The 20,086-nt window shown below is 36.7% G+C and overlaps 1 protein-coding gene across 4 annotated transcripts in view; it reads right to left on the bottom strand.

The window, feature by feature from the left end:
* The window catches only part of LOC134669026 (zinc finger homeobox protein 4), a 152,887-nt gene that overhangs the window by 48,389 nt on the left and 84,412 nt on the right, over nt 1-20,086 (bottom strand). The window contains exon 5 of one of the 4 annotated variants that reach the window (XM_063526547.1): nt 3,602-3,641. The exons of 2 other annotated variants lie outside the window; for them this stretch is intronic. In XM_063526547.1, coding sequence (XP_063382617.1) covers nt 3,610-3,641 — 32 coding nt within the window. In that variant the 3' untranslated portion in view covers nt 3,602-3,609. Of the gene's footprint in view, nt 1-3,601; nt 3,642-19,219; nt 19,252-20,086 lie in introns of those variants that run through there. One more of the 4 variants, XM_063526548.1, reaches the window with a different exon arrangement.

Below are 20,086 nucleotides of genomic sequence, written 5' to 3'. Positions count from 1 at the left end.
CTGATTCATTGTGTACAAAGCTGGATAACTTTGGTTTAAAAGCGGTATATAAGCTTTTGACAGCCTCTATACAAGTGTTATTCAGCGATTCAATGTGTGGGCATACACTTATATAGCTATTACATTACTGTTATTCAGAAATAAGCGGCGTGGGCACTGCCCACTTTGCGCCCAAACCTTCTGTATAACGTCTGTATAACGCTTATTCAGCTGTTATACAGCTACCTTATTCAGCATTAAGTACGGCATGCTCTATTATTCAAACAATATTCAGCTACGTTGTGTTACTTGGGACATATCTATCCAGTTACTGGTTAAACTACCATAACATTAACTTTTTTAAACCTACCTCTTAAAAAACAAACATACCTATGCCATAAAGAAATATTAAAACCAAACATCATTAATTAAAATAAGTTCTAGACAACATCGTAAGGTGATATTTTTTAGAGTTATATTTAATTAATTTGATGCTTTTCAATAACAACTCATTTCCAATTCATTTTTTTATTACTTTCATTGAGGTAGTTAGCGCTAATGTATCTGCGTCATTCGGTGAAAAATCGTCAGTCACCATTACTTAAGCAACAGATCTCGTATAGAGATATAGTCAAGGCGATTTTGCTTTTGATCGCGTATCATAAACGCATTAACACTTAATGAAACATTATGAATGGCTACATATTAATGTTAGGGGTGCAGCCACGTCGATATGATAAATGTGTGGTGGATGACTCGCGCGAAGTCCCGTCTTCGGTTCCCGATTGGCACGACATTAGAAGGCAGACCCTCCTTATAGGCTTTATTCAAGCGTCAGCGCGAGCCATACATGGTATGGTAGGCCCCTGTGGAATGTAGAGCGACGACGGACTACTATTATGTAGAGCGACTACGGACGACTATTATCAAACCTCTGACTCTATCCATATAATCCTTTTCTACATACATCAATACTTGTAATTTAGCAATAAAAGAATTAAATTAAATAAAACCCACTTTGAATTTTACCCATTACCTACATTTCTCAAGAGCACACTCATACTTAGTTAAAGGCAGTTAGATAGTTAGAAAGGTATATAATGTTTTCAATAGTGCTACCTTAAACAAGATTTGATGGTGCAAAAATTCACTAGTTACTTAACTTTAATTGAAAACCAAAATCGTGTTCTTAGACGTGATAGCATCGTTTCCTTGTCACGTTTGCCTGAAGTCTCTCTGAGCTCAGGTAGGCCCGCCTAGTGCTTCACACATTTATTAAAATTCTTCAACGTTTATTTATCCTTGTTTGTTTTAACCGTTGCTCCCAGCTACCCGTCCGTCCTCCATTCAGTCAATTTATTCGTCAATACATCTTATAAATGCATATGCTTTATGAATGTACAATTTTAAACAGTATCCATGCATCACATTTGAAATTCATCAGATTATTTAAAGATCTCGCATTACCATGCCGTTGAGTTTAAAAAAGAAGAAACTGTTCCTTAAAACATACAAACAATTGGACGGTCGGAGAAAAAAATATGATCAAAACCTGAAGGAACACAATGACAACTGCATGCTGATGCTGAATCAATCACAAAAAACGGAATCCGGGCAAAAACAACAATTAAAGAGTGAGGCCCGGCGGCCCAAAGAAATATTTAGAATACGTCGGCCAAGCACAAGTCAGTTTTTTAAGTTTTTAGTAACGGAGGGCTACACGTGTCCTGATGTCGTCTCTATTGGTTTAGCCCAATTAATGGCGTCTAATGCGGTTCCCGGAACAGTCTCACATAATATATGACTAATTTACATTTTTGTACGGTCTTTTAATCATTAAATGAACCCTTGGCTGGACCGACTTTAGATTTAACTGTTTGGGATTAAGGATACTTCGTTATACAAATTCGAACCCATTAAAGTATTCGTTTGAAGGATTTATAAGCTTTTTTGTATTTTTTTAGGTTTGCTTGATATAATATCTACTACGACATAACAATAAGGATAACTACAAATAAGACTACGCTACGAGCTGCCGTATCTCACTGACGCGTTAAGATCAACTTTATAGTAAGCCCTTATTTGATGGTGGTTACCTACATAGTTAGCATTAAACTTATGAACATAAGCAGGGATAGGCATAAAGATTCAAACTGCGATTCGTTACGCTAATGCCGAGATGTTATCATAACACGTTACTCATGTGGGTTTTACAACCTGGTCATTATCCGGTCCATTTATTAATGTATTCAGTAAGTAAATAGAGTAAGTTGTATAGGTAAATCATTAACAATGATTTAACACGTAACTTTAAATAATTATGAATAAATTACTTTTCCTAATTTTAGTTTCACTAGTAAATTTACAATCGTATCTGATTTAATCGAATTCAAATATTATTTATAATTAACAAACGATTTTTAGGTAATTGATAAATAGTATTATCGTCCTAAATGAATAAATGTTAAGAAACTATGTCGAAAAATACTACATTTCAAATATCTCAATATGTCTAGAACAAAAACACTTTTAACAAAAATTATAAATGATTCCTGACGTGAGAAAGGGTAAAAGTGCCTATTAGGGGTACTGCGATGGTATTGCGTTTAATTTGCAAATGCTGGCCTTGTCCGTGATTGAGGTCTGCTGTATTGACAGTACGCATTCTATGTAAAATATGAAGTCGCATCCGCAGGCATTATCGGTGGATATGGCATACAAGTTCTTATTACCTAATAGTTTTTCAACGTGTACATTATACATGTATTATGTTGGTCCGTGTTACTTTGTTACTTATGCACTTATAAAAAACTCAATGCTTTTTAAATACCGCAAATCGGTTACTGAATATTATTTTTGATTATTTTTTAAGTACTTAACGTACATAAATATTGTTTATTGTAAATGACAAAAAAAAGGAAGTATAATATGAACATTAGAATGATGTAAATATATATTTTAAATAAAAACAACCACTAATAATGTTAAAACCACAGTCGTACTGCCGCATCCATTGTATAGCCTGCACATCATCTTCCATGCTGGTCATCCTTACAGATATAAAGCAGCCTGCCCGCTGCCCATACCTTCGCCCAATCGAACAACGCAGTAACCGTGTATGAAGATGGTCAGTTCTTCGTGCCTTTACCCTACGAACGGCAGGTAGTGATTGAATTATGGTGGCCGGGCTCCTGATTAATGCGCGTCCACATCTGACGTACTATTGTGTGCTGAATCTGCATCCAATAAGAAAGAAGTGAGATCGGGATGCGGAATGTGTGTAAGTATCAGCATTTGTCCATGTTTATTTGTCTACTTTATTTGTCTTTTCATCTAGCTTCGACTAATAATGAGGTTTTAGGTGCCCGAAGACGTATTTTTTACTTAATTAGATGAAGAAAATATTTAGAGTACTATGTTCAGTTCTCTAATATTAATGATTAAATACTGAAAGTCTAAAAAGAAAAGTAGGTGTAAAATTTCAATAAATGTAGCAGAATTATTAAAAACATTTCAATAAACTAAAGTTGTTGTTCATACTTTGACGAAATAATCTTGCATTTGGAAAATCATCGGTTTACGGTCAATACGCAAAAGTTATTTACTTATAAAAAGAACTCACAAATCGAGTCAACCCAGGAGACCACTCAGCGTTCCTTTTCCTTAAACAAACAAAAATAAATGAAAATTCAAAAGCCGAAATATAAAACGATAAGCGGATTAGACGGAACGGAGATGACATTGGAAATTAAGGCTGTTTTCTTTTGTAATTTTCTCCCTTCTCACCCGGGGGTGGGACGTTAAAAATGTATGTTTCCCGGCCGGTCAGCGGGGGCCTCTCCAACATGCCGACGTCTACACACTCACTGTTTATGATACGAGACAACAAATAAAAGATACTCCCTTTCTCCACTTAATATTGCTCACAAGATTTATATTTTTCCAAAGAATGAAACGGGTACGTGCGTGAAATACGCTCCTCGTTTGTTTCACTTTCGCATTACTTTTCAATAAATCAGTCTTCTAGTTAAGTAGGTACCTAAGGAAAATTAATCCGGCTCGTTTCTATTTGAATCAACTTTTCCAATTACTAAGTGATTTATAATACATGAGTTTGTGATAAATTTGTTGGCAAACTAATCAATTTTTCTCTTATTATTCATAAAGTAAATTGGCTGAAAGTATTTTCGAAGCATGGAAATACGGCAATATAAGTCAGCTTGGCGCTGCATACCCAAGTGTAAAAGAGGCTCTCTTAGGGCTCGGGCACACGTGCCATCCAATCACCACACATTCTAAAAAAAGATTTATGTAAGCAGTTATCTTTTAATTTAAACTATCGACCAGTAAAAAAATCGCGGGAAATGGAAGAGGGAAGGGATGGTAGGGTTATGGTTACCCATGTCGAATTCAAGGTTTGTTGGTCCACAATGTTATTCCAAATATTTAATGCTGTTTGAAAACATTCCTGATTAATAACCGAGACACGGGTTTATTTTAGCTTAACGTTATTTTATTTACAGATGTAAATCTTTAGTATAACAGAGTTTTGACGTTCCGTTTTCTTTTGCTACCTTAGCCTTAGCTTTCAATATTTTATAGAGCACACGTATGACATAATCTTAAGCGGACACCGCAGCCTATGATCAAACATCATTAGATATAAAATTTAAGGTAACCCCATAGTCTTCAGAGGCTACTTAGTGCGCGGAGGGCCTAACTCGTCGTAATTAAAGCGCTACGCGACGAAAAACCCGCGGGCGCTGCGCGGGCGCGCCAAGCATCGCGTTTTTGCCGCGTCAAAAACACGCGCCGCGAACGCGTCGACCTGCAATAAATTAGGGCCAGCGGCGACGCCGACACCGCTCAATACCGCTTAAATAAAAACATTAACGCGCTGAAATAATCGAACGGAAAAAGCGATATTGGACCGATTTGGTCGCGGCGACAACGGCGAAGGACGTGAGCCTTTTATATTTGCGTCGGCGCTTGGCCGTTTCAAAGCGAGTGATACCGAGCTCAGGACTTTAAAAAATGCCTGCGAGTTATAGCCAGGGTAGCCCCCGGTTTAGTTATGCCTGTGTTTTGCAAACGAGCTGAGTGCTTGACACCATCTTCATCAGTCAGAAAGCTACAGTTCGTCTATAAGAAGTGAATAATGGGTTCACAATCTAACCGGTAAAGCAAAAATGCGAGTTAAGATTTTTCTCATCATTGACACACCTGTTACTTAGTATGATGTTAAATTGTCTTTGCTCTGCTGCTCTGGGCATTACCTGGGCGTTTTTAGAATTAGAGTCCGTCACGTAATGGAATTCCACACACCAAAAAAAAAATTTTTTTTACTAAAAATGGGTTGAATTAAATCTACTATTTATATATTTTATGAAAATGTTACTTTCTTTCTATATAAATTATTTATATTCCTAATAAATCACTTTAAACTGAATGACAGCGAATGTGACGATCCATTACGTTACAAGTTTTAGGCAGGTTTTAAGTGAAGATCGGAGTGTTTTAAGTGAACCAGTTTTTATTTATTGAAATACAAAACAATATTAATTTTCTAAAAACGAATAATAACTGCAATACTAAGTATTACAATAAAGTTATTTAAAGAAGTCTTTCCAATACGTCACATTTTTCGTTTTAATTGTTGCTTTGCAATCATTTTGTTATAATAAACGTAAGGTAAAGGTATTATAAAAAGTTGTTTTTAATAATTATCATATATTATTCTTGCAAATGAGATCGAAATCAGTATCAATTATCCTAAAAATTAATATAAATTATAATAAAATCAATCACAGCCACAGTAGGACAAAGTGACGTTATGGACCATAATATCGCGTTTAGGAACTACATGAAGGGTTTACATGTGCGGAAAATAGCTACTTAATTTAATACCTACTTAATGTTGTACTAAATTAAATAATTTAGTAATTAATACCTATTATTATAGTTTAACTTAACAGATTTTGAAATTTCCTGCAGTAATTATGCTTTCGACTGCAGCAGTATTGCAGCACGATAATACTGCCGACTGAATTACTGCTACAAAATCAAAATAGATGTTGCTGCCCAGTTTTTTGACATTTGCAGTTAGCAGTATTGTCGTACTGCAATACTGCTGCAGTCGAAAGCATAACCTGCGCCTGCCAGCGTTTCTTAGGTCGAGCCGCCACTGGTGCTAAGTAATTACTAGTAGGTCGAGTAGTTAGAAGAATATAGCTAGAATAAAATTATTTGTTTGTTTTTAATATCACTCTACCTACTATATTTTGGCAACTTAAACTGACGGCATGTAAACCGTGCATTTTCATTCCATACGTCACGTTTTTTTGTTCCACTAATACATCACGTAACGTTTTGGATGTGACGTAGGCATGCCGGTTGGTTAATAAAGCGAAATAGCGGTCTGATCGTTTGAATTTTCTTAATTATAATTATTTGATATCATACAACACATAATAATCTAACGTAATTCATAAATATTTAGTCAATAATTGACTCCTTATCTTCAGTTTAATTCAGTTCGTTGTGGAAAACAAATTTCTGCACATCGTGACGCACAACCTACACTAGCTTTTTTCGAGCCCAATTGCCTTGTAAAACCTAAACACCGGGTAATTATAGGAACATAATGTTACGATCATGTAAAAATCCGTATGATATTAGTAGATTTTTGCTACTAAGTTGGTAAAAACTCCGTGACGTTGGTGGAAATTTCCACTACGTCGATATTAAAGGACAACAATAAATTAAACTTTAATGCATATTTTTACTTTAGGTGCTAAAAAATAAGGTTTTTAATAGATTTTGGCTGGTACGATCTTATCACACAACAACCAGGTTCGGGCCTAGAAGGAGGCAGATATATAATATTTGGATCCAAAGTATGCAAAGTGTGCATGGGACACTCAAAAATCATCTCCCTTTCTTCAGTTTTTGTACATTTTCTTTACTTTAAAGTACCACTTAATCAGTTTTTTTACCATAAATACTCAGATAATAAATCACTTTACAATTTTTGTATACATGTAGTCCACTTTAAAACAGTATTTGACGGTAAAAAAGTATACCGAAGTCGTAGGACAGTGATATTTTACCCAAATATTTTTTTCCGAAAACGCCCACCTACTAACTTCTGAAACATTTCATGAATTAGTCTGAAAGAACTTCCGGGTTGCACTTCCCAAGCAGTTGCATTTTGTTATTGTTTCTCAATTCCTACGTCATGTCTATAACATATTTACTGACCCGGCATATAAGTAAGTCGACGGAACGGCTGCGACTGAAGGGCGCGCAAGGTCAGGCCACGGAACCAGCGGGGATTATGAACAAGTTCTATAGAACCTGTCAACTGCAGCGCTGTTACGCACAAAGGACGTAACAACTATTTTTAGCCGCACCTGTTTTTGATGATGAAAGTGTTACGAGGTGTTGTTACGGAGAGTATACTATATGCAGGAGCCGGTTAGCAAAACAATGAGATCTAACTACCCTAACCAGATAAAAAATAGTGATTTAAATATTTAATTAAGCTACATTCTAACCCGGGCATTATAAATCTTTTCAGACGTAGGTACACAGGTAGTAAGTATATAGCTTTTGTTTGTTCAAGAAATTCCATAATCCTAATTTTCATTGATTATTTACTTACAAATAAAAAGGCTAAGTGCCGCTTCTAAAGAAACACTATTTTTAGTAAGGAAATTATTTAAAAAAACTTTGGCAAGTAGGTGTAGAACATACTACGAATGCTCTTACCCTTTATTGCTAGTTTTACTCGCGGGGTCGCGGATCTCCTGGCTCCACATTACTGCTAGTATATCGAGCTGTGACGTTGCTAACCTAAACATACCCTGTTTACGTTCGAAATGATGTCAGCAAATCGTTTTAGAATTGAGCTGACATTGGAGTGAAATAAGTACTTCATATAAGTACTATTTTTGTACAAATAAATAATTATTTTTAGTGCTTAAATGGGGGTTACTTGTGATGTGTGGGTATAGGGTGTTATACGTAAGTCAGTGTAATACTTTTTACTTAAAGATCATAGTATAATTATTATAAATAGCAAAGTTGGTATGTTTGGATATTTGATCGTCTAATAACTATCCTGAAGCAAGGCCAAGCAGGCATTGATATTAGACGTCAAACATAATTTCCTACACATTCAAAGATGAATTACTGTGTTCTGTTCTGATACTATGGCATAGCTACGTATTCGTAGTTCGAATAAAGGTGACAGTCCATTTCCAGCGACAGCTGCATTACTGTTCATTTTACTATGGAAATTGACAATAACAGCGACGCGTTCAGTACTAGTAGTGCAAGTGCAGCTGCAGTCAGAAATGGAATGTTACCATAAGACCAATACACGTTTGGCGTCTGGTGCTAATACATATTGCATGATTTAACGGGGGGCATGACATCCCCGGCGGCAGACAGGTACCGTCGAAAATTTCAATCGAAATTCCTAATAATACATTCATGAGCTCAACTTATATAGATTTGATATTTGTTACATTACATAGCTACACATTTAATACATGTAATTATTGCATACCAAACGAGGTCTAAAATCCTTTCGGTTAATGGAATATATTGCAATTTTATTTATTACTTAAGTAATTTATATGTAGTAACTAGTTATTTTTTTCAATAAATAAATTTTATTACCAATGGCCTAAAGATATCATAATCTCCTAACCCATTGAATAGGTATTTAACCCCGTTGTGATTGTGTTAAGGATGTTAAACTGTGATAAAATTACTTAGCCAATGGTTTCAGTCAAATTAATACCTAGACAGTCGTAAATCCACTGTCACCATCCCGATGGTCAGCAAAACGGAATTAGTATTCGACAATGCAATTTCAATGCACTATCTGATCGTAGTAGGGGCGGTCCGAAAGGGGTGGCGGTATATTCATCTTGTTAGGTATGCGCCCGGATGCGCCAGCTTCGGCAAACACAATAAGAGCTTTCTTGCCTCTTCTTGCCTTCTTTCTTGCCCCCTTCTTGCCTTCTTGCCTCCCTCGCTCTTATGGAAAACTTATTAGACCGAGGCCCGCCGGGGAATCCTTTTTCCTTGGGTAAATATTTGAGAGAGAAATTAAAATTTGACAGCGGACGCTCTGCCGCGAACGTATTCTGTATGCCCGTACGTGATAGTTGGGGCGTAAAATGAAATTTATATTGAATTTGGAGTCTTTGTTGGTGCTTCGGGATACAAAATGTATTTGTCAACTACCTACATCCTTATTTCTTAGTGATATATGTACATACTTATTACCTATTAAAGTTATCTATTGGGTTTCTTTTTTGATTTTACTGTCAGACTGAATACCTGCTAATTACAGATTTGAAAATAAACCCCCAGTTACACATGCATAGAAATAAGTTGGCCGTAAATTACTTTATAGGTACCACACCTTCAAAAGTACATACCTACACTACATAATATTGATTAACGCAAACAATCAACAATTATACGCTTTAATACTAAAGAGAAAAATACCGTTAATATCTGAGTACAAAGAATTATTTCTATAAGTTCGTACCTAATATTTCGATATAGGTAATCCCAGTCAGTTCCCAAAATCAATTCCATTCAGCATTAAGGCACCTCCACACCGTCAATACGAACGGATTCTCAATTTCCACGGCGCTCCAACTTTTAATGTGCACCTATACAAAGCGACTTTACCAATTTGACTAGGCAAAGAGCCTGAAAACTTCGAATAAGGTAAGAGTGCTCGCGTGCATTTGAAATGAGGGTTGGCTATTACTCATATGTAAATACGAGACGTGTGAGCCGCGCACATAGCTATCTCTGTTGTAATTTGGGGGCCATTTGCATATACCGGGCTATGTTTGAGGGAGTAATAGCTCAATCTATGTTTAAAACGCCTTTGTAGTTGTATATTACGCGTTTTTATTGATATTTATGTAATTGTAGCAAAATATTATTTTAATTACGACATGGTGTCAGAAATCGTCAGAAAATAAGCTTGTAAATATTTATATACAATGTTAGTAAGACTAAAAATCAAGATAATATGACAACTATGTCTTTTTAGGGTTGACCGCCGAACGAATATTACAAACTAACTAAACTTGGAAAGTATTTACGTACTGTACAGTCAACGTTAAATATTATGTTTAGATTTTTCGCTTTATTACAAAGGAGTAAGTTGCACAGAAGGTTGCTACAAATATACCCAACTAATTGATTAGATGTCACCTAAGCTAAATAAGAACAAAGACAGATTATAGATAGATCGTACACTCTAAAAAATGAAGACCAACTAAGAGCAGTTTCTTCTTAGTTGACGTTAAGTTAATTACAACAATTACGATCTTATATAAATCAATGAAAGCTGATTACTTAAAACAATAAGTGTATCTGTGATTGAACTAATAAAGTAGGTATTGATTAATCCTAACAATTGTATACCTTGCATCTATTATTAACTTGTTGACATAATTATGTAACGTAGGTTGATTCAATAAATATCAAGCTTAGTTGATCTTACTAGGGTCAATTAGTTACCATAATTCTTTTTCATGTATATATTGAACAAGATCTTAGTTGGCTCAGTTACATAGCAATAGTAAGATCAATCAGAATTACCTTATTTGAAATGTCGAAGTCCTTGTTAGGCTCGTATGGAATCAAGATGCTTGATTACGACTATCAAAATATTGATAGGGCCAACCAAATTTTTTTTAGAGTGTATTTGACCTTTTTTTCTAATAGTTAGGTACGGTACGCCATAGGACACGGCAGCATTAAAATATGTACAAACAAGCAAATTGCAGTCAGGTATATCATTTCCAAATTAAAACCACTTTTCGAACCTGTTCAGCTCGGTTTCGGTATAAAAGGAGGTTGTGAGGCAGCCGTCCATGCCTTACGTACTTACCTCTCAAATTCACCCTGTGATGTGCTGGTCAAAATTGATGTTCGGAACGCCTTTAACTCAGTAAACAGGGACACCTTGCTGACTGAAATAAAGAACAATATTCCCGAAATCTACAACTATCTCCTGCATTGTTATGCTGACCCTACAAATTTGATATACCATGAAAATGTTTTATCTTCTGAAGTCGGTTGTCAGCAAGGTGATCCTCTCGGGCCGGCAATATTCAGTTTGGCAATTAACCCAATTATTCAAAATTTAAAATCAAAATTTAACGTCTGGTACTTAGACGACGGAACCCTGGGAGGCGACATCGAATCAGTACTGTCAGATGCGATACTACCTCTAAATTTGAAACTTATGAAAGTCGTCTTCTGGAAATTAGTCCGCATTTCGCTTTAACTATTATCAAATTCTGCCTTTTTGTACCAAAATTAATGTATGTACTTCGCTGCTGCCCTTTTACAAAATTTCAAAATATATTAACTCCTTTGGACGACTTGATAAAAACTAATTTGGAATCAATTTTGAATCTGCAGTTCAGCGAAGAGTCTTGGACCCAGGCATCCCTTCCCATTCGCCACGGTGGGTTAGGGATCCGCAAAATTTCAAGTGTGTCTACACCGGCGTTTTTATCTTCCGTTCATAGTTCAGTAACTCTCATAGGTAAAATCCTGAGGTCCTGTCCTCCAAACTTTGAGATTACTGGCTTAACGGAGTCTAAAAACGCCTGGTCCATCGCCTGCCCGGGTAAGGATTTTCCCGAAAATCTAAATTCGCAAAGGGCCTGGGACGACATACAATGCAAAATGACTTATGACTGTCTTTTAAGCCGCAGTACAGGTTCTGCACGCGCCAGACTGCTAGCAGCCGGTTCCAGGGAGTCCGGTGCCTGGCTGCACGCCTTCCCGTCGGCGCATACCGGCACTTTCCTGGAGCCGCACACTCTGCGCGTTGCGGCCTGCCTGCGACTCGGCGTCCGGGTCTGTGCTCCACATAGGTGCCCCTGCGGCACTGACGTCGACGCCTTCGGACACCACGGGCTCTCCTGCCAAAAGAGCGCCGGCCGCTTCTCTAGGCACGCCGCGCTTAACGATATTCTCCGCCGGTCTCTTACCAGCATCAACGTACCGGCTCTTCTCGAGCCTCCTGGTATTATACGAGACGATGGTAAGAGACCAGACGGAATGTCACTAATTCCGTGGAAGATGGGTCGGGTGCTGGTGTGGGACGCCACCTGTGTGGACACCCTAGCCCCGTCTCATCTCCACGGCACTACTGGAAAAGCCGGCGCGGCAGCAGAGGCGGCCGAAAAATTAAAAAAGACCAAATATAGGGGTCTCGGCCCCGAATACAATTTCGTACCTTTTGGTGTCGAGACCCTTGGCCCGTGGGGTCCGAACGCGTCTAGCCTTTTTAAGGACTTATCAAAAAGACTAGCTGACGCCACTGGTGACCGTAGATCTGGCAGCTTCCTCGCGCAAAGAATAAGTATTGCGATACAGCGAGGAAATGCTGCCAGCATCTACGGCACCATGCCGCAGGTGGATATTTTATAATCATTTATTTTAAGTTTAGTTTTATTTATTTTTAGATATAGTTTAAGTTTTGTAGGTTAGTTATTTAATTATGTTTTTTTTAAGTATGTATATTAAATAAAAGGCTTCTCCATAGCACAAAAACCTAAAACAAACAAAAACTTGAAGAAAGTACCTCATGCGCAAAAATGTGTTCCTTTCAAAAACGGGAGATACATTTCTGTAAACATAAAGGTGGTTTAACTCATGTATATTTCAGACTTTTTCATAATTACATTGGCTGTATACCGTTCGGCACACGCGAAGCAAATGTGGTCATTTGTTAGGGCGCGCGCTCGGCACGCGTCTCACGTTTCGGAGCTTCCTCATTTTTCACTACATTGGTTTTACGTGTGAATTATTGTTTGTTTCTATTCCTTTCGTTTGTTTACGCTGCAAAGACTTTAAGGTTTAGTGCAAACGGGGGTTTTGACTGGCTTGGATGTGCACCAAAATGTAAGGTGAATTATACTTCTTCCAATTTTCAGCTTGTGTTTCAATTAAATCATCCTGACAACGTTTGAATATAACTAGATAAGATAACCGGGTTTGTAATCGTAAAACATTATATCCTTTAAACAAATATACTTATTACGTTTGTGGTCGTATTACACATAGTGAACTGTGGGTATGGTTGAGAATTTTAAATTATAAGGGGCTCAATTTAAGTAAGTACGTTATCTTAAGTGAGAATTCACATACACTACACCGCTATCTCAATAGTAAATAGGTAAAGGTACTTGTACATAGACACAGGCAGAAATATCTTAGTTTTTCAATTGTTTAGGTACATGAAATAACAGCTCATTACTTACTAACATTTACTTACATATCATTAGAATCAAAACAATAAGGTGAAACTGTACACACATGAGCCTTTCCTTATATGACTCCCACTTCCCCATATAAATTTCAGCCCCTTTCAGCCACACACGCTTAGCACCCCTTACATTAAGGGGTGATATCCCAGTAATTAAGCAGGGTGGGGGGAGGCTGCGCGGCTGGGCGTGGCGCGCAGGCGTACTCGGTGTAATTACCGCTCATCGTCGCTTCATTAAGGCAGGGTGGGCGTGGTGATTAGTGTAGCTGTGTTATGTAATGGAAATGTTGTCTTAGGTTTGTATGTGCGCGTTTTCCTTAAAGCTTGTTGAGGCTGAATTGCGATGCAATAATAATGGGGCGGACGACAAAGGAAAATGTTTATGTACAGTGTAGGAAAGGCTTTGGGCGGGCGGATAGTTTTTTGAAAACCAAGTTGTTTTGATTGTAAGTTGTATTGAATAAAAAAGGATATATTATTGAATAGGTAGTAAACTATTATTATTAACGAACGATACATGATATGACTCGAAATTTAAAATCATGTGTTAATCATTTTAGTTTCAGTGCCTACCTTAGTTTTTAGTATTTAATATTAATAATTTTAGTTTTCATTTTTGTTTTTTGTTTTTTTTTTATTACATAGGTGCCTAGTAACAATGCTATGGATCTATAAGTTGTATAAAAATAAACGCATTTTATTTTATTTATTTCTAAAATTACTTAATGGATTTCATTAAAGTATATTTAATAAATTAGCGTTAAAAAATTTACCAAGGATATTTAATAAGCCCTAACGCACAAACCAACCTTTACATCTAGAAGCGCCTCATCAAACGTCACTGGATTTACGACACATAAATAAACTGTATTATTTATAAGTAATAACGTATAATACGAATAAATAAAACTAACGTATCTGGCGCACATTCAAATGAAATGGGCTCGAAATCCTAGATAAGGAGGCTTTATGAGGGAATAAGGGGGTGACGTGGGGTGGGAGGGGGCATTAGTCTCAGCTTCCTAATATAAATAAAGGTACATTGCTACGTGATTTCAAAACGTATTAGTACAGTTGGCGGAGCATTGATGCTGGGATTCGGGAAGTAAATAGGTTTTCGAAGGGGTGTTTCTTTGTGTTTAGTTTAGGTTAAATGTTATTTTAAGGTGAAATAAGTCAGTATGATTTGTTTTGGATTTTGAAGTATTTCAATAAGTATTTTTTTTATCTAAGTACTTTAACTGTTTATAAGCATACAGTTAACTTCAGAATTAACTGTATAAACAAAAACATGTTTCGATGTCCTTATTAAAATCAAAATATGTTGGCTGTCAATTTACTAATATTTGATGCTAAAGTTATCTAATGTGCTTTATCTATACCTCGTTTTTTTTAGCATTAGAAAAAAAGTAAACAATCTGGATGTGTCTTTTAATTGAAAAACACATTTTAAAAATAAGTTACGGCAAATATGTAACAATTATGAATCTAATACGATCATTTATATTGATCTGCTTTCATAAGTAACAGTTTATGGTTTTTAAAAAGCGTTTTTCTATTAAAATACATTTCAAGATCACTTACCTTCTTGCAAGTTCTTTCTAATGCTAAAAAAAACTAACTATAGCGCGGTATCTGGGGGCACGGCAGTGCCCCCGCCAAGACGAGCAAAGCGAAGCGTAAGGGCACTATATATTATGTTTACAAATTACAATAGGTACGAGTATATAAGTAAATGACTACCTTCCATCTTCCTTCTTCTTTGGCACTTCCTTCTCCGTCAACTCAGTGTATCTTTTGTTGGCGTAACTACACACAGTGCATAATCAAATACTTCATAATTCTGCGATAAGAACAAATCTTTGAAAGTATATTGGCAACAAATATGATTTTTTATATTTATTTACCTTTGTTACTGCAAGATCACGATGGAGATCGGTTAAAACTGTGTGTGTTTGGCAGCGAGTCGCGAAGCGTGCCGTCGAACCGACCCCATTTTTCGGAGTCGCTTAAAAATCGAGTTCATTTGAAGGTTCCGCGGGCGGGTAAAGAGAAATGTCTAGTGGCATATCTAAATAGTATGATTTACATAAAAAATCGTAGCACGCGACGAGGTGACGGTACTCATGTAAATCGCCTTTTGAGAAGCACGTCACGTAGGGAGGAAGGGTGCATATATTTTTGATTTGTTCTTGCCTAGGCAATTTTTCCGCGTACCCTTCATCTTGATTCGTAATGATGCGAACTTCGCCGCGAGCGCGGAGTAAATCTTGATTTAAAATAGTTCCTGGGTTGTCGCGCAGTTTGTCAATCAAAAGATCTACGAACCCTTCTAAAGGACGGGCGTTACCCGGCTTTCAATCACGGGCGCGCGTTACGGCCGACGTAAGGTCTACTGCCTTCATTTGTCTACGTGTCGCTCCGGCCCGAATTATGCGGCGAACATGTTTCGATCCCGATCCCGCAAGATATTATCTCTCCCGTAATTTTTCTTGCCTTAGTATTCAAGACACAATGTGTTCCCCGACATGCTTAATGCCTTTCATATGTATATGTAAAGGAATTTAAGACTCTAGTTTCGTTTCGGAGGGAAATGAAAAAATGTCAATGATTGAGCGTTATGCCCATGGGAATGGATTTGTTAGGGTGGGATGTTACACGTGTCTCATAGTTGAATTGTCAATTTGATTCGGAAAGAAATATATAATTTTCCTCAATAGGTACAAATAAATTGTTCGTAGAGAATAATAAAGATAGAGTATTACGTGGAATTTCCTTCCTTTACTTATGCTACGTAATGTTATAAAGGATTTGAATGAGTAACGAAAAAAAGATTGCAAACTTCTTAGGGGCAATGTCTAGTTTTGTCTTCTCTGTGAAATAATTACGCTTTACAAAGTGTCCTCCTTATCTCCCATCGCCGCTCCCCATCTTCGTTTGTCCCATTTATCCTGGAAACATCGGCTATCTACCTACGTGTATATGGACGCTAGTACAAGCTACGTGGGCCATACTGAAAGTTTCTGGATTCTGATATATGAGACGACGAAGTGGCCAGTTCCAGGATTTTTCAGTATGCCCTAAGTATAATGGTTATTTAATGTGCCTCAATTGTTTATTGCAAAAGGAAGTGTAAGTATTTAGTAGATAATTGGTAAATATAAATTTCACAAATAAACAGTTTATTAATTTAATAGTAACATACGTGGGAGGGTATACTTTCAATCCGGAGGTCGCGGGTTCAAATACCGGCTCGTACCAATGAGTTTTTCGGATCTTATGTACGAAATATCATTTGATATTTACCACTAGCTTTTCGGTGAAGGAAAACATCGTGAGGAAACCTGCATACATCTGCGAAGAAATTCAAAGGTGTATGTGAAGTCCCCAATCCGCATTGGGCTAGCGTGGGGACTATAGCCCAAGCCCTCTCGCGCATGAGAGGAGGCCTGTGCTCAGCAGTGGGACGTATATAGGCTGAAATGATGATGATGATGATGAACATACGTGGGAAGCAGTAAAATAGTATATATGTAAGTATGTAGTAGGATTTCATAACAATTTAGTTGGTATTTAGTTTACCTAATTAACGAAGGTTCTGCAAACGATCCAATTGTCACAAGTTGCTAAATGTTGCCTGAGTTCCTTCGCTATAATCTAAGCAGGTTGCAGGTACCTACACATAAGTACTCGAGGTTCAGCAACTATAATTTAAGTACTAACTTAATTAATTTCACATTCCTTTTGGTTTATTTATTACTTTGGATAGTCATAAATGTGCATCGATGATAATATATATGATATTTGCTCGCAGTTGTCTTGTATTTATCGGAAAAGGAAAACAAAAATGTCGCGGCTTACCGTGCATCGTAAAAAACCCGAACACTGCGTCCAGACCAACAACAAAAATACTTTATTTATATGCTAATGTAATTTATATGATGCTTAATGTCTCATAGCTGGTAACGCACGATTCTGTTCTGTTCTTTCAGGGGGTTCTAATAGAAAATGATTCTTATGGGGTAAGTATTAAAGTGTCGATTGGTTTGCGGTGTGTGCCGTGTGTGCCGATACGATTATGAATGCGCAGTAGGAGGTAGCTTCCAGCTTCCTTGCAGTGGGAGGCGGGGGAGAATCAATAAAAATACGCGAGAAAAGCGTTGATTATACAACTGGAGTTTGGAGGAAAACGCTTTCAATAACGGGACATGTTACTACATACTTATGACTATTTGAGTAGGTATGTTACTTGGGACAGTACAAGAATTTTCATGAGAAACGGGACAAAAATTTGTGTATGAAAACTATGAAAAGGTGTTTTGATAGTAAGTATAAACTTATAAGTAAAAAACAAGCCAGAGATTTCTAATAAGTTTTCAAATTTGCCACCAATATTTATGTTTTGTACCAAGATTTCATCTAGATTTTTACAGTTTTGTCATCAATAAAATAAGAACCAAATGCTTTGAATGTCCATTTCACAAACGGAGGACGATCCTGTATTTACGTAAGTTGACAAAGCCTGCATCTGAATCAATTCTCAACTTGCAACCAAGAGATAGTCTTATTTTTAAGACTTAAAGCACCGTCTACACATGTGTGCCTAATACATATGTGTACAATGAGGTCACACGCGCTTGGGTGTAGGTATTACTATGGCCAGAATATGTATACCTAATAGGCATATAAAAAGTTTGACTGACCGCTTGTCTTGCAATGGAATACTTTTTTCATAAGAATTCGTCTCATCAATCATTCTATTATCAGTCTTTAATAATTTGGAATTTTTAATCCCTTGGACCTCTAATTGAGAGACATTTTTTTTAAGTTTACGAGAGAATAATCCTAACTAAAGGTTGTGTCGAAATAATACCGTTTTAGCGATAAGACCGCCTGTTTTCTACCTCTAAATATAACACATACCGATTTTATTCAAAAATCTCCCGTAGTCAAAAGGTGAAAAACACGTCCCTTTAGAATTTGTCATTATCCTAAAACATCTTGGCGCAAGTCTGACTCTGGCTTAAGAGAAATTCAAATTATATACTAAAACAAAGGAAACTATAGAAACCGAGTGATGGACATTCCATCTCAGCATCGCGAAACATTTGCATAAAAATCGAAGGGACATGCCTGGACGACCGCCTTAAATGCAGATTCAAACCGCGAGGTAAATAAAATATAAGGAATGAATTACAGTTGCTTTTGGAATATGCAAATTAGGTTTGTGATGTTTAGCGTTTATACATATACATACGTATAGTGCAGGACTTAAACAATTGATGGATAGCCGAGGAGCCTTTGAATTAACATTCGTCTACGAGTTTCCCAGTGACGTCCAGTTTTTTGCGGGTACGGTTTTTTGAAGGATCCAGTTTTCTGTAGTATGCATGCAGGATCCCGCAAACAGAATCCTCTTGTGAAAGTTACTATATTAGCATCTATACTACTAAAACGGGATCCTGCAAAAAACCGTACCCGCAAAACTGGACGTCAGTGGGAACAGCTCTATCATACTCGTACTTACATCGTCTAAATTGATATTGAGAAATATGTAGGTACCTAATACTAAATATGACTCAAATGCGTATGCAGAAACTACGATTTACTTACGATTGTAGAACATGACATTTAAAAAACCTATTATTATAGCTTTGCAACCAGCAAATTAATGTCATTGATAGCATACCTTAAATTCGATACTAAATTACATGAATTATTGAACAATGGTCATTTAATTAGGTTCAATTTTATTTTAAATACTTGAAAATGTCAAAACACATGCCACCTGCTTTAATTTATAGTATTCTTAATAGGCTTCGAGCTCACTTGACTGTAAAATTATTAGGTCGTAACCGAAGCGAAATTCAATATAAGATAGGCCATTATTTTAACACTTACCTTATTTAGTGTAGGTGTAAATGGATATCAGCTCGTTAACTTACCTGGAAGAGAAAAAGTGGAATTTGAGCAATGAAATGGCACTTTTATCTATTATTAATGCATTTATTTAATCGTCATAAACGACAAATTGATGTTTAGAGTTCCGTAGTAAACAACGTATGTAGAGTTCGACCAAGAAAAGAATAAAGCAGCGATTTTGACAGCCCTCCAGTATTAGTTTAAACGTCAAACTTCTATGAAATTATGACGTATAAATAACACTTGCACTGCGTGGGCTGGGCTATCAAAATTGCTGCAGATTTTTCTTGGTGTAACTCTAGGTAGGTATACTTGAATTTTATTAAGTATGAGCTCTCATAGTCTTAATCAGTCAGCTTAAAAATGTCAACTTATTACTCTGAAAGATACTTATATATTACGTCTCAGGCTTTGCTGTTTAGGTCAGATACCTTTAGTACTAGAAATCAATAATTCTATATCGGTAAACATTTATATAGTTATAGGAATAACGTATGCATGATAAATAAGTAAGTATTTTAACTATACAGTACGTGTCTGACCGTGGGGCTTTAATTCCAGGGCTTGATTTTACTCGCTACACTGAGCTACTTTTACTATAGGACCAACCCTAAAATAAGGGATTTTTTTTTTGACTTTTCCATAGAAAACGTCGACATATGATCAGCAAAACTGTATGAAAAAGTAATTTTTTTTTCGGGATTTCGGGGTTGGTGCCATAATAAAAGTAGCTCAGTTAAGCGAGTAAAATCGAGCCCTGGATTTAAAGCCCCATGGTCAGTAACAGCCTGTATGTATTTTAAGATGAAGTTGCGGGCAGCAGCTGTCTGTATCTATAGGTATTAAAAAAAAGTAAAC

This window comes from Cydia fagiglandana, chromosome 11 (assembly GCF_963556715.1).
Source record: "Cydia fagiglandana chromosome 11, ilCydFagi1.1, whole genome shotgun sequence".
Taxonomy (NCBI): Eukaryota; Metazoa; Arthropoda; class Insecta; order Lepidoptera; family Tortricidae; genus Cydia; species Cydia fagiglandana.
This window is presented reverse-complemented; position numbering and strand designations above follow the sequence as displayed.